Genomic DNA, 14783 nt, shown 5'->3' on the forward strand with positions numbered 1-14783 from the left:
TTTTAATGTCGGCTCGTGGCTCATTCCAGGCTGAGGACTACACGACGACCAGCGCTCACCTGGCGAGGTCTGAGTTTTTCTCCACAAGCCTCTTGTTTATTTTGGATGCTGAGAAATTCTTTTTAAATAGGAGATCAATAACGGCTGCCAGGATTCAGACATGCATGGACTGGGAAACTGGCACAGCTGATTTGTGCTGATTGTCAGTGGGACCTTAAATGGACATGCTGGTGGTGAATTTCACTGCATGCTGAAATACACAAATAATAGATATCAAATATGTGTGAAATCATAACAACTGAAGCCACAAACTAACCTAACTGTGAAATTTATAGGTTCAGGGTGTGTGTGTGTGTGTGTGTGTGTGTGTGTGTGTGTGCGTGTGTTTGCGTAATGGATTCAGCAGGAAACTGAAACAGGCTTCTTTATTAGGCAGATGAGAGGAGTTCCTCTCCTCCCCTCCTCGTCTTTGTTTGCAGCAGGCGTCCTAATTACAACTCTCTGCTTTCACGCTGATTATGCTGGTGCTCAGGGTTTGGAGAGGCCTTCCTGTTGACCAGGTTTTCACTGATTTACTCTGTGTGTACGTGAGGAGCCGGGGGACCAGGATATTAGCTCTGGATCGCCATTTTTAGTAACCTACTCATGGTGTATTCAGCACTAAATCAATAATTGTTTCTTCAACTGTCTGCTGTTATTGAGCAGCCGTTACAAAGTGCTCCCTCAGGAGGAGCATACTCGCTAATCAAGTAAGATGAACAATAGCTTTGAAGCTAATTAAATTCCTCCTTGCTCTTGTCTTTTGGCTTTCATAAGAGAAAACGCTTACGTCACTCCCCGCGTCTGCCTCGCGGCTTTCCATCTACATGTATTATGGCATTTTGACAGTGAAACGAGTATCGATTTTGTAAATTCATTGTTCTTCCGTTGTGAAATGGGTAGTGAAACACAGTATGACAGCTTTTTCATCAGAGATGGTTCACATAAATGCAGGCTCACAGCCTCTTGAGTGCATTTAACATTTAACTGTTCATGATATTCATAACGGTCTGAAAGCTGAAAGGACTGGTTGTTTTGACATTTGTGAGCCTCAGCTTCTCGACTGCAGCCGAGGTTCAGTCCTGAGAAAAATGTCTGCATCTTTAGATATTTCTGAGTATAACCTGTCTAACTTTGTCTGTCTCCTGTGCGGTGATGCGGGTAACGTGCTGTGGATTTATCAGAGCTGTCTTGATGGAAACAGTTACCTGTTCAGCCATAAAATGAGCGAACTGTGAAACCAGCTTTAAGTGGAGCTGGCTGATAAAGTGTTCATCACTATGGGCGACACCTTTCACTTTAATATAAAAAGGTGTTTAATGCAGCTTTAAGACTGCTTATTTGTTTGATATTTTGTAGATTTATGAATATGTTTCTAAAAATGACTCAATGGATCATCAAAATAATTGTTATTTGCATCACATACAGTTAAAAATACCTCATATGCAGTACACCTGGTGCAGACTGGAGCTATTTCCTCACTTCAGATCATACAGCTCCTACAGTGTTTCTGCTGTGTGTGATGGTCAAGAGCTAGAAAATTATACTTTAGCTCCCCCCGCTGTCTCAACAGGGTCCAATCACAGCAGCAGGAGTCACTGAATCATCGAGAAACCAGTTCAAGTACAGAACACGAAGAGTTTTAGGGGTTTATTAACCAGTAAAGCTGTTTTCCAACCCAGAATAATCACATCGTTTATATTCTGCCTGACTGTTTCAACACTTCATTACAGATGCCTGTTTTCTTACCCTGGTGCCATCAAATGGAAATATTCTGGTTTTGTGGATCATTTATCTCAGTTTCAGGCTGACGTACTGGAAACTGGATTTCGATGTTGACTGGAATAAAGTTCTGTAGTTTTGGAAAACACGACGCTGAGTGTGTAATGATGGAGCCGCTGGCTGCTGTGATTTCATCTCACAGATAGCTTTCATTTGATCCCCACTGTGCTTTCTTTCTAATGGAAACGTTTCCTCTGAAGGTGAGTGGCCCTGATCCGGATCCAGAGGAAATAAAATCACATTTCAGAAGCTGCAAGCTACAGCATCGACACAGGTGTCACAAGGAGGTGTGCTGCATCACCTTGTATTCTCTATTTCTGTCACATTTTCACACTTGTGTTCTACATCACTGTCTCACAGTGGGGCTGCTGCCCAACAAGAACAGATGAGGGTACACCAGATGTAACCAGATGTGCTCCCTCTCTGCCCCACTTTAGCCAGTAAATGAAAAAATGTCTTATTCTCACTTCACCGTGGCATTGCTGGATGTATTTCAGATTTTTTAGTGCTGCTGGTTTCCTCATCCTGCTGCATGTCCTGACACTCTTTGCAGTTTGCAGATGGTTCAGTCATAGTCAGCCTGTTTACAGGAAGTGCCCTGCAGGTGGAGATTCAGGCTCCCAAAGGCCACATTTAACAGCGTGAATACTCCTTAAACCTCTCAGGCGGCCAGAAATACTCTCAGTGACTCAGCTGATGATGAACTGATGACATATTCCATGTATTTTATCATGTTTTATGTACCTTAATGTGTGTACCGAGTCCCTGTGTTATGTTTCACTCTGCTATAAGACATGCACATTGTCCTCTGGGGACCATTAATGTCTGTACGCAATCCATCCAGTGGTTGATGAGATATTTCAGCCTGGACCGAAGCGGTGGACAGGTGTATGAGCTAAGCAGAACGAGCACTTGAACCATTTGATCCCTTTTCTTTTTGCATGTCGATACTATACATCAGCTGGTTATTCAGCTTTTTGCCATGTTTTTCAGTAGCTTTCCACAGAGGATTTTTTTTGGTGCTGCTTTTCATCTCAACACAACACATACAGATGCCATTTTACAGTGTGAGCAGAGGCCTTTATTGGAAAGAATCGAATAGTGAGAAACTGGCAAAACGTCATACTGTTACATTCAGAGAGAAACGTGTTCTTATCCAATCATTGCTGCACACGGACAACACATCAAAGTGCAGATGATGGGAGGAAAAAGACGCAGGAGTGTTGGCCAAAGAGCGTTTACGCAGAGGGGAAAGTGGTGATGAGGTCGTGTCCCTCCGGCGGTCTCATCCGAGCGCGAGCGTGAGTCTCACAGTACAGCTGCCCCTCCACAAAGAAATAGCCCTTCTGTTTGAGGTTGACGTCGCAGTCGGAGCACACGAAGCAGCCGGGGTGACGAAATTTGTCTCGTGCTTTCACCACGGTCCCGCTGTGGGACAAAAGATAGAGAGGGACATGTCAAAAGCTGTGTGTGTGTGTGTGTGTGTGTGTGTGTGTGTGTGTGAGAGAGAGAGAGAGAGAGAGAGAGAGAGAGAGTGTGTGTGAGAGAGAGAGAAGTCATGTAAACCATCAAAATGAAGACAGAGAAAAGTCTTTGTAGAGTTAAGGAGTATTTACACAGAAAACCTTTGTGGTTGGTGTAAGTTTATGTGCAGCCTGTAAACGCCTAATAACTGTGTTTACACACCATAAATAAAGTGTTCATTAATGTCGGCCATGATAACTCCCATGAATCATCTGTAGCTAGTGTATTAACAGTTTCTTGAAAACACAATAAAATGTAAATATGCCAAATACATGAAGTACACTTTAGTGTATTAGAAATATAATTTAAGTATGAAAAGTGGGCTCTTTGTGGGCTCAATTTAAAGTATGTTTGACATTCACTTTTAAATCATGTATTTCTGCCATTGATTTCTACTTAAATACATTCACAATGAATGTTGAAATACTTAAAGTGGTATTTCAAAGTACTAAAAAATTTGACTTTATATCGTGTAATGTAAATTGTACTGAAGTGTACCTTTAACAAGTGTAATAAATTGCAAATACTTTTAATAGTAATAAAGTGTACTTATTGAAAATAAACTTCTTTTCACATCCTTTGTAAAACACTGTCAGCATGCTTAATTAAAGTGTACTTTAAGTATACTTCTAACACACTGGTGCTTTGATAACACTGTACTGCGTGTGTGCTTTGAATGCTCATGAATCCTGATTTTTGCTGGTGTACTTCAGTACTCTTAAAGTTTGTAAAAAACTCAGCAACTATTTACACCTGGAGTATACTAAAGTTTCAATCAAGTGGTACTCAAGGACAACACTTAAGTATACTTGAAGACGATAAAAACAGCACAAAGTGTACTTGTTTTTACCTCGGATTACATGACAGTATGTTCTTAAACATTTATAAGATACTAGTACACATATATGTATAAATAAAGTATAAATCTTACATGTTATGATTCACTAATGTTTACATTGGTTAGATACTTGGAAAACTTTAAAGTTCATAATTAAAAAATATGGATATTAGGCGCTCAAAGGAGAAGTAGTTGTAGTTTTTCTCTTTGTGTCAGGCTCAAGCGGTTGATGAAGAAAAGCCTTTGTAGAAAGCCACATCATGTTTGGACTCTTTTGTGTCACAGGAGTGCGATCAGGACTACTTTGTGCAGCTTATTCGGTCGTGTTCAGTTAATGTGTGTTCACACAAAGAGCTGCTAATTCATTCCTATATGAGCTGTGGTTTGCGGCGTTGCTGTATTGTTCCTGTCCTCTTCTCCGCCCTTTGTTTGCATTGATTCATGGTGCCCCTGAATGTGAATCACAGATGAATCTTTCTCTATTTTTACTCACACGATCCCATTCCCACACTTGTCGCAGACGGGCAGTTTCTGCAGGTTTCCTGTGGGCGGAGTCGGCTTGGTCGTGGGGGCTTTTACTGTCCTGGTCACAATGGGACGAGTGCCTGCCCACATGGGAGAGAGTGCGCTCAACAAAACAACCCTGTGCTTGTGCTTGACTGGAGCACAGAAATAACTCAACACTCCAGAGATGTGGGCCATTCACTCTTACTGTAACCTCTTGAAAACTGAATGATGCTTTCTTCTGGGTTAAACAACGTCAGCTCTACCAGGACACATTTTTACCTCTGAATTAACAGAGGACACATGAAGGAGCGCTATTGTCAGGACATGTTGTCGCTTTAGCACTACATTACTTGAATAATAAGGGGAGCACATATGGGTATGGCTTAATTATATATTGTACAGTGTATTGTACAGTGGCTTTAACAGTGTGTTATGAGACTGGTTAGTCATACAGCACATTGTCAAAATATTGCATAAATGATTTAAGTAGAAACCTTGTGCAGTCGGTATAGTGTGCTTTTGTTCCCTGGACCACAATGAATATAATTAATGCAATAAGTGCCACAGTTGTAAGGACGTCATGAAATGTGGTTCTGTAAGTTGTTACACAAGAGATACAGCAGGTTGGTCGGAGGGTTGTTTGCTCAGCCCCCGGCTTGACACTGAACCTTAAAATTGCTCCTGATATGCGTATATAAGGTAAAAATATAAGCTGCTTTGAAGAGAACAGTCTGTGATCAACAGAATCTGAAGAAGTCATGCTTCACGTCCAAACATTTGCTGCTGCAGCTGATCAAATAGCTCCATCTACAGCCGTGAGCTCCAGTCCAAACTTCTATAAACAGATCTCTGCATGTGAATCTGCTATGGAAAACTTTCTGGTTTCTGTTTGTAGCCTGTTTGCAGCATTGACCAATCACATTTGAGCGGGCTTTGGTTGCATGCAGGTAAACAGTCCGCGAGGAGAGCAAAAGAGGCGGAGCTCATGGGCTGAAACACATCACGTCTGATGACGATTTAGCCTTTTTTTAGCCTTTTGGAATCTGCATTCAAATTAGCTCTAACACTGAGTTGTTGCAGTTATCTTGATATCAGAAGCCCCTCAACACTTGCTGTCATCCCAGAGATAAAATGTCAATCAGACGAAAGCTGATTGGCTCTGAGATTGGGGCATGGGAGTACGTGACATCACCTTTTTTCTAACTGAGCCCCGCCCACTTCAAACCAGAGAGAAGAGCTCAGAAAAAAAGAGACAGAAATCGAAGAATAACCAAAACTTTGGTACAAATCGTTCATGCAGAAACCCATAACTCACAGAGAAAATCAAATTTAGAGAATAAGCTTTCAGGGCCTTAAAACATCTGTTTCTCCAATGAGACAGTCTTTTTTTTGACTGCCAGTAAAAGTACAAATATTCCTCTGTGCCACTAATCATTTCAACCTGTACAGTGTTTTTGTGGAGGAAAATCGATGGAGGAAGAGGAAGAGCTCACCGTCACTGTCAATAAACTCCTGCAGGGCTTTGAACGAGCCGGACTGTCGTGGCTCCTGGGGATCCTCCTCGTCTTTCTGTAGCATCTGGTACACGGCAGAGTCCTCGATGCTGGTCAAAGTCCTGGGGCTGCGCAGCACATTCAGACACACATACATCCAGTACAACACCTGGTCGAGGTACAAATACAAATACACTCTGCTATGTGTGACTCAGCGTTGCTTTGGCCTGTAGGTCGACAAATTAAAGCTTCCTTTTCCCAAACCAGTAAACATCTGTTTGATTACGAGGGATTCCTTCATGCTAGTGGCAGCAATAATGCATTTCAGTATTAACTGCATTGACCTGAGTTTTCTTTTAAACTTGTGGTTGCAGAGCGAGGATGAGGAGGGAACCACTAGCCGGAGATCATGAGGCTCCAGCATGATGAGTCAACCTTAAAAGGAGAAAAAGGCCTCGATGCTAAATGTGGCTGCAGCACTTCGAAGAAAACGAGAGGGGACAGAGGATGTTGATTGATCAAAGATTTTACCACCAGTAGCCTGGAAGAAGGAGTCATATGCCTTATTCAGGAGTTGTGGTTAAGTCATGGGAAGATGAATTCCTTCAGGCTGCTGTGATATGTTCTCAGCGTGACACTCCATATATCAGGTAGCCTAATGAAAGCCACATGAACGGAGGGGAAGGCCGAATTGTATATGTACACTGTATTCAGCTCCTCAGCTTCACCTGACACCGTCAAACAAGGCGCGAGTGGGTGATTCAGGAGGTGAGTCATGTGAAGAGCAGGTGACAGCAAAGCAGAAAGAAATGATGGAGGGAACAAGCTCTATTAGCAGCCCTGAGAGGCGGAAACGATCAGTACACATCAGAAAACTTGGATGGAAGTGGACACTTGGCTGTTCTTCGCTTAGAGAACATTTGTCCTCGGGGGGGCGCCAGAGGAAAGAATTGATGAAACAATTAGTCAATTAATCAGCTGGTCCTGTTATAAAAAAAATCTCAACTCGACTCACCCTTTTTTCCCAGAGCTTTTAAAATGACGGAAAGTACATTTCATCACAGATTTATAAATGAACCTCCAAGCTAATTAGCACTTTAGCAGAAAATCAGTTCTACAGATATTCTTTTTTCTCTTGAAATGTCTCAAAACATTTTCAATGCAAATAAAATGCATTTTGCATATTATATTTATATATATATACAGTGTGTCAAATAAAGGAGTAAATGATGATGTAAATCGAATTAGAGTCTCTTTCAAATGTCGTCCAGTTCCAAGTGTGGGCACTGGACCAAATCTGGTGCAAAGCCTCGAGCTGTTCCTCTGTCCCAGACACCAACAGATGGACTGAACAGCAAGCTGACAGCCCTCTGCTGAGCCATATTGCTTTTGCTAGCATGACTGATACTAACAGCACAATCGGTGCACTTATGACTCGTATGTTAATAGTTTCGGCATGGCGCCGGCCTGTGAGAGAACCTGCTGCCATGTTTAAGCTGTAGATAGAGTGAGACACGTCACCTCGAGGGCTTCTGGGGAACCAGGCCTCGGATCTGGCCCTCCATGGCGTCCTGGATGTTGCCTGAGGAGTAGAGGCCAATAGGAGTGTTGTAGGATGTGCTGACCACCTGACGCTTGTCATCGATGTTCGCTGCCGCCACAAACGGCTGAGCTTTGCGGTTGTGAGCTGTGCCAATAGGTTTATATTCCTGCAGGCAGAAGAAGGAAGTGATGTCACAGTCGAGCTACGAATGAGATAATCACATGAAGCAGAATGGCGACCGCGTCTCACACACCCTCACACACCCTTCACACACCTGCTGTTCTGCCTCCAGGTTGATTTTATAGGGGTGAGCTCTTCCTCCGTCCATGACGTGTGGTGACCACAGTCTGGATTCATTCCTGGAAGCCAAAAAGCAGATCCTGATCAGAAGGTCACAGAGCATGAACTCACTGTTTCAGGACTTGTTTGAAGTGGGTTTTGAGAGTTTCCAAACTGAAAAACAGACAAAATTGAGCCAAAGTCAAAAGCCAGACCATATTCACTTGATAAACATGTGATTGGCTGATGTCAGCACACATATTTCTGGTGAATTACTGCATAATTTTGTCTGTCCATTCTTCCAAAAACCAGCACGCACATAAAACACTGACGTTCAGGAGCTGTCGGGGTCTCATGTGGACTGCTGGACAGCACCAGTACGCACTGTGGACACATTTACTGACACAATAAAAGCAACGACGGGACAGCATGTAACCACAACAAAGGCCTTTAAACTTCATTTAGAATTGAACCAACAGCTGTCTGACACAGAAATGGAACAACAGAGGCTTCACGAACGCAGTAATTACTGGCCAGGCTAACGTATTTGATTTCATTTTACTGTGCAGGTGTTGCCTTTCCTCAGCCCTCCACCTGTTCGTGTGCATGCTTTTTGTTTAACCTTTCAATGGTGAGACAGAGCTGACCGGTGGACTCCTTTATCTTGTTCTGGGCTTCACAGTGCAGCATGTTTGTCGCCGGGACTCCCTCTATGGCCACGATGACGTCACCGGGACACAAGTTGGCGACGGAGGCCTTGCTGCCAGGAGTGATCTGCAGGGGAGCAGAAGAGGAGATGATTAATGGGGAGAGAAGCAGACAACAAATAAAAACAGGAGTTAATGAGTGGAGAAACATTACGAATGCAAACGTCTCCGTACAGAACGTGGTGAGACTCCTGCTGCTCTACTTTAAGTTTAATTCAATTGTTTTTACATTTTTTTCCTTGGTGTTTTCTTTACTGCAAAAATATACTCAGAAGCAAGAAAAAAAATAAAAAAAATCAAAGCATCTTATTTTACATTACTGAATATTAATATCAGTTTAATCCCTTGAAAAATAAATCCATAAATAAATCATTTCTGTTTAATAAATTTGGACTTCCAACCACAAACAAAAACACCCTTTGCTCAATGTCAGCTGACTTCTCTGACGGCTGGGGGTCATGAGAAGTTTGGGACCTGAAAACCACATCAGGGGGCCCGAAAAGGCTGTAAAGCCAGATTTAGCACGTTGGCGGAGGTGGAGAGGATACTGCAAGTCTGCTGCTTATATCTGTTTTTCATATTAAAGTTATTTCGCAGTTCATTTTTTATTGTTTGTGGAACAATAAAAAACATTTTAAATCTGACGCCCCAACACAGCACATGTTCTTTTCAGTGACAATCAGTGCTCGTTAATTCTTTGATCCACACATATTCTTCTTACACTATAACAATATTTACAGTATTTTGATTGAGACAAAGGCTTCATGGGTTTACTCCAGACTGCTGTGATTGTGCAGGATTCAATGTGAGGTAAAACCGGTAAAACCTAAAAGGTTGCCAGAACATTGTTGACTTAAACCACAACCGGAACGTAATGTGAGAGGGCTTCTGTCGTTTGGTATCACCCATAAATCAATATCTGATCTAATTTTGATCTGCTTGAATTAGACCAGTGTAGTCTAGTAGGGGCTCTGGATGAAGGGCATTTTTAAACTTCTGCCATTAGTTTTTTCACTTTATTAAGGGCTTCAACACACATGGACACACACACACACATTAGAATGAATCCCAGAGCAACATCGTCTGATTTGTCTGGAAAAACAACCTTTGCTTTCTGTCTCTTCATAAATCCCATTCAGACAGCCCAGTAAGCACAGGTGGGGCAGCCTTGTGAAACATTTCGGCCTGCTCTCCATCACTGACACATCATCTCTGAACACACAGCGTAAGGCCCCTTGTTCACGTTCCTTTTTTTTTACTTTGTCTCACCTGGCCTAAAAACGCACAACACAGAATCCATCAAGAAGCCCAATTATTCTGTCAAACTCAGAGCAGAGAAGATTCATGTCCTAAATCTCCAATTCTGAAAAACACCGCAGAAAGGCCTTGCCCCAGCTGGTACACATGCGTGCGAACTGTCCGTCCTTTGTCATGGAGATAAAGTAAACATGCACTGCTTTCCACTATGTGACAGCATCCAGGTGGAATTATACGATCCCGCGGGCCAGGAAGCCATCAAGATGGATGAGGACTCCCCGAAAGGCATCGGGGTCACAGGGAATACCTCAGGAGGCAGCTTCAAACCCAAAGAACATACCCACTCACTCGAAACAGGCCGTGACCTATGCTCAGCCATATTGCATTACGGGGCATAGGAAACTTAGCTACACTGGGATGTTAGATTGAAACTTGCATTAGATCATGTGCCTATAAATAACCGTGGATGAAAGCTGAGGGGATGTCTCATGCTGCCAAAGAGGGAGCGGTGATTTACAGTGGACTGCTGCTGCCTGCCTGCATGCTTCACTGCTCTGACGTGTGTTACCTGAATCTGCTTTTTACTGGATTCTTTTGCGTCCATGCAGCTCAGCGTCATGTCAGACAATCATTTAAATTACAGCCCTCCTTTCCTTTTGTCTTTCATTGTCCATCTCCCCTTCTTCCTTTTATTTCTGCAAGCACGAAAGTCCCAAAACTGAGAGAAGCTGAGAAGTTTTCCTCAAGAACGATAGTAAATCATCTTCTGTTCTTCCATGTGCTAATATTTGTCTATGTATTTGTTTGTAACTAAAAAGAAAAAATCCAAAGTAAGAATGAATGAAGCGAGTTAACATTTTTATTAAAAATGTAACATTTTTTTGTTTTCAGTCGCGTGACGTTAGATTCAGATGGAGGGCAGGAAGTTAAAACCGCAATGGATGAGATGGAGGAAAGCTCTTCCTGTGCTAGTTTAGATGAAATTACCAGAGAAAGTTAGAAACAGAAAATCAGAACATATGTCAGATGTGACCTTTACGTTTTGAAGAGGAGTGATTTTTAACTGAACTGAAAGTTTTGCTGTTATTGAGGCAGCAGATTCAACCAACTACCTGCTCATCCAGACGTCTTTCTACTCTAGCTGGTGAAAGTTCCCAAAACATTCTGGGAATGTTTTTCTTTGGTTGTAGGAACGTTTATTGAACGTCTCAGAATGTTCTTGAAAGGTTGTGATGATGTGCCAAACTTCCTTTGATTTATAGACAATTTAAAGTGTGTGTTCAGCAGAATTGCAGCAGTTTGTTCTTCATGACACGTTATCCCTGCCTTTAGCTCCTGGAGCTCACCCAAAATGCAACACTCTGCTGCTTCCTCCACTCAAACCAGTGTTTCTCTGAGGGTGGGCCTGTGACGAGCAGAGCTCAAAGAAACTCAACGATCACATGAAAATCCAATAGTCCAGAATTTTCCAAAGTTTAATGAGGTTGAGCTAATAGACCAGACAGAAAGTCAGCTGGGCAATAATCTAAATTCAAAGAGCAGGCAGAGAGAAAACACTAAAGAACAACGCTGATCTGCAGAAGAACAAAGACAACCTGCACACAGGTGGCCCATAGTTTGGACTATAAGTAGTGGGAGGAGCTGATTGGATAATCAAGAACAGGTGATGAGTAAAAGTAGCGGGAAACTGAACAATGACAGGAAGTAAAATGTACTGGAATGCGTTACTACAAAATAAAACAGGAAATGCTATTAACTAGAGTCGATGCCCGCCGTCACACAGCCAGGCTAGCGCTTCCTCCTCTTTCTGGTATTCATGCTATGCTAAGCTAACATGGAGGTGTTTTTCAAAGATGTCAGCTGACATCCAAGCCTTTCAGTCCAATTCAGACGAATTAGACCTTTTCTCACTTTTCCAGCTCTTCATATGCCGTCAGCTACACCTTCATATAAAGTTAATCCAGCGATGCAGTTTAGCTTCCATCTTTCTTCATCCAGCTTTAGTCTTTTCAACTTATCTGCTCATTTATACCTTAACCCAGAAACTTACTTTAAACCTTAAAATATCCCAAGTATTTTGAACTATTATTATCACCATCATTACTGTTATTATATGTCTTTTGCAGTAACCAGATTTCAACCTCCTATGGGAGATAAATATAATGTGTATAGTATCATATGACAATAATAATAGAAATCGTGTCTTTCATTAAACCTTCCTGCTTGTACACATGTGTTTACTGGAGGTTTACTGTTTGTCGTCTCCACACTCCAGCTAATGTAACCCAGATGACATCACCAGGGTTATTTGCTCAGACCTGTCAAAGCTCTGGAGAAGACAGCGCATACAACTGCTTTCACATCCTCAGGCATCAGGCATGAAGATCGCGTAAACTGCTCCTGGTGTGTAAGTTTAGCAGAGTGTCCCTTTAAGGCCGCAGTCCGCCGCAGAAAAAAGATGATAAGCGCTTGTGTTTACTTTCCTCGAGCAGCTGGGAGCACCGGCGGACACAAAGAGGAGGATGTTCCTGACCAAAAATGGCAGTGGAGGGAGACACTGGATTCACTTGCTTAAATAAGGATCCAGTGCAGCAGCAGTTCCTCTCATTTGTCTCATCAACTCTGAATGCATGTGTGAGCTCTTCTGTAAGGTATATCAGAGCTCCTTTTCCATAATGAACTTCTCTCTTACGTGTACATTTCAACACTTCTTGTATTACTGCTGGCATACCGTTTGCCCTCCCAGAGTCCTCGTCCATCCCAGTCCTCTCTCGCACAACAGGTGTTGGACAGAGCCAGTGGTTTGGACAGCTAACTACGCTTTTAGTCAGTGGTTCCTGAGGTGTTCCCCTAAATATAGATGCATGTAACCCCAACAGAGTGGGATTACAGGGTCTCCTCACGTCTGATCCCGTGTGACAGCGGGGGTCTGAATGCTGCTGAAGACCATATTCACAATGTTTATTTTGGTGCTTTATAGCAGTGAAAATAAACTCTGTGCTGTCTGGAAACTGAGCGGTGATTGTTTGTTATAACAGGGTATTTCCACAGAGATTTTAGTCCCCTCAGACAGAATCAGGCTAGCTGTTTCCCTTTGCTCCCAGTCTTTGTGCTAAGCTAGGCTAACTGGGCCCTAGCTCCATCTTACAGCTCCTTTAAAATGAATAAATTCTAATGTGTAACCTTCTTCTTGACAACATGTGATTCAGTTATTTGCTGTACTTTAAAAATAAAAGGAAATACCACATTATGGACAGATGAAGACAAATTCTGATCTGAATCACCTTCAAAATAGTTTCTTTTTAACCAAATACACGTCTAACAAATCTTTTCTGTGTCTTTAATTGCGCTGCTGTGAGTCTCCTTTCAGGAATTACAGTTACAGCAATGCTGACAAGCGACATGATGCTGCGAGCTGACGTTTACCAGCCTTGAACAGCTGCACCGTTACAGCAGTGACTGTGTGCTCATCCTCTCCCGTCACTGACAAATTCATGATGTCCAAGCACACAGAGGCAGATTCTTCCTTTCTTTTTCTTCCACATTTTCATCAGGTTACAGTGAAAATCGCTGAACACACCCTGCAGGGCTCGTTAGGAAAGATATAATAATAATAATAACCTCACTATGCTGCTGAATTCCTCTGTCTGAGTGAGTGTGTGTGTGTGTGTGTGTGTGTGTGTGTGCACATGTCAGAGTGCGATGTAAGCTGCTATTTGTATCTAAGCCTCTTGCATTTGCTGTGGCACAGGTGCAAGCTGCCATACAGACAGACCCTTTCTCGAATGGAAACACCAGCACTGACCCCTCAGGACCGGACCACCATATTTTAGACATTTTGACTGATGTCACATCAGTAGAAACATTGTCCCTGATCATCAAGTTCAAACCCAGAGAGAAGGCTTTGTTTTGAGGCGTCCTATCACTGACTCACCCTGGAGATGGTCAGGGGCTGGTTGAAGTCCTTCCCTCCTGCCAGGCGAAACCCCCAGGGGGCCGGACCGTCCAACACGACATTGAGTGGCATGACCCTTTAAAGTCTCCCCCCCCCCCGGTAGATAACAACAGTGCAGACAGTGCACTGCAGCCTGCGGGGAGCAAAGTTAAAGAGCAAAGGAAAGTGATGGAGATTTTGAACCCTGTGGGCGGGTGCAGGGGGAGGAGAATGGACAGACGCCACCCCCAGGAGGGAAGTAATTGGTCAGATTTTGGGATCTGGCTCCCAGTCTGTTCTACCAGCACTTGCTCGCCAGTTTTTCTGTTTCTGCTGAGCACTTTATTTTGCCTTTTCCAAATAGAAGCCAGTGTTTTGCCTCTTAAATCAGATGCTACCAAAACCTCAGCCGTGTTACTCAAGTCACAGTCTGCGAGGACCACTTGTAGACAGGGTGAGGATGTGAACCAGCAGCCCCCCTCCCGGCACGCCGCCCATCATCCCTGGGCAGCTCACAGCCTGGCTGGCCTCCTCTCGCTCTGGTTGACGGGTCTTGCTGCTCCTGTCCTTATTTGGTCTGGAGGCGCAGCTCCACTCTGAGGCCCTGGAGGTCCCACAGGCACATTCCAGCCCCTATTGATCTGGATGGGACCCAGGACTCTCACCCCCAAGCTTGTTAACAACCCAGCTCAGCACATCATCTCTCTTTTCTCTGTTTATACCACAATCTGGGTCTGTTTTGTCTGTTAAGAATAAGCTGGGCCCAGAGAAACCTTATTTCACTGCAGCCAGCTGAGGATGTTTTTCTTTCTGCGTGCTCTTCACGTCTGCTTCACATCCAAATTCAAGACAAAAACACAGACTTTAATTAAGCACCAGT

The 14783-nt window shown here is 43.2% G+C and overlaps 1 protein-coding gene across 1 annotated transcript; it reads right to left on the minus strand.

Annotated features, from left to right (window-relative positions):
- Nucleotides 1–2883: 2883 nt before the first annotated feature.
- LOC143319514 (PDZ and LIM domain protein 3-like) lies at nucleotides 2884–14099 on the minus strand. The gene is made up of 7 exons (XM_076728561.1): nucleotides 13904–14099; nucleotides 8628–8779; nucleotides 8001–8085; nucleotides 7705–7892; nucleotides 6184–6311; nucleotides 4677–4788; nucleotides 2884–3249 (listed from the first exon to the last, which is right to left on the minus strand). The coding sequence occupies exons 1-7, from the start codon at nucleotides 13994–13996 to the stop codon at nucleotides 3060–3062; spliced, it is 948 nt and encodes a 315-aa protein (XP_076584676.1). The 5' UTR covers nucleotides 13997–14099; the 3' UTR covers nucleotides 2884–3059.
- Nucleotides 14100–14783: the final 684 nt, after the last annotated feature.

The sequence above is a fragment of the Chaetodon auriga genome, chromosome 4 (assembly GCF_051107435.1).
Source record: "Chaetodon auriga isolate fChaAug3 chromosome 4, fChaAug3.hap1, whole genome shotgun sequence".
Classification (NCBI taxonomy): Eukaryota; Metazoa; Chordata; class Actinopteri; order Chaetodontiformes; family Chaetodontidae; genus Chaetodon; species Chaetodon auriga.

Bases quoted from the DNA above. Each gene is read 5' to 3' on its own strand.
- LOC143319514 (XM_076728561.1), bottom strand. From the start codon at position 13,996: ATGCCACTCAATGTCGTGTTGGACGGTCCGGCCCCCTGGGGGTTTCGC. The intron at 8,086-8,627 runs GTTAAACAAAAA...TTTGGCTTCCAG, and splicing joins CTCTGTCTCACCATTGAAAG to GAATGAATCCAGACTGTGGT. The intron at 7,893-8,000 runs GTGTGTGAAGGG...TTCTGCCTGCAG, and splicing joins ACCTGGAGGCAGAACAGCAG to GAATATAAACCTATTGGCAC.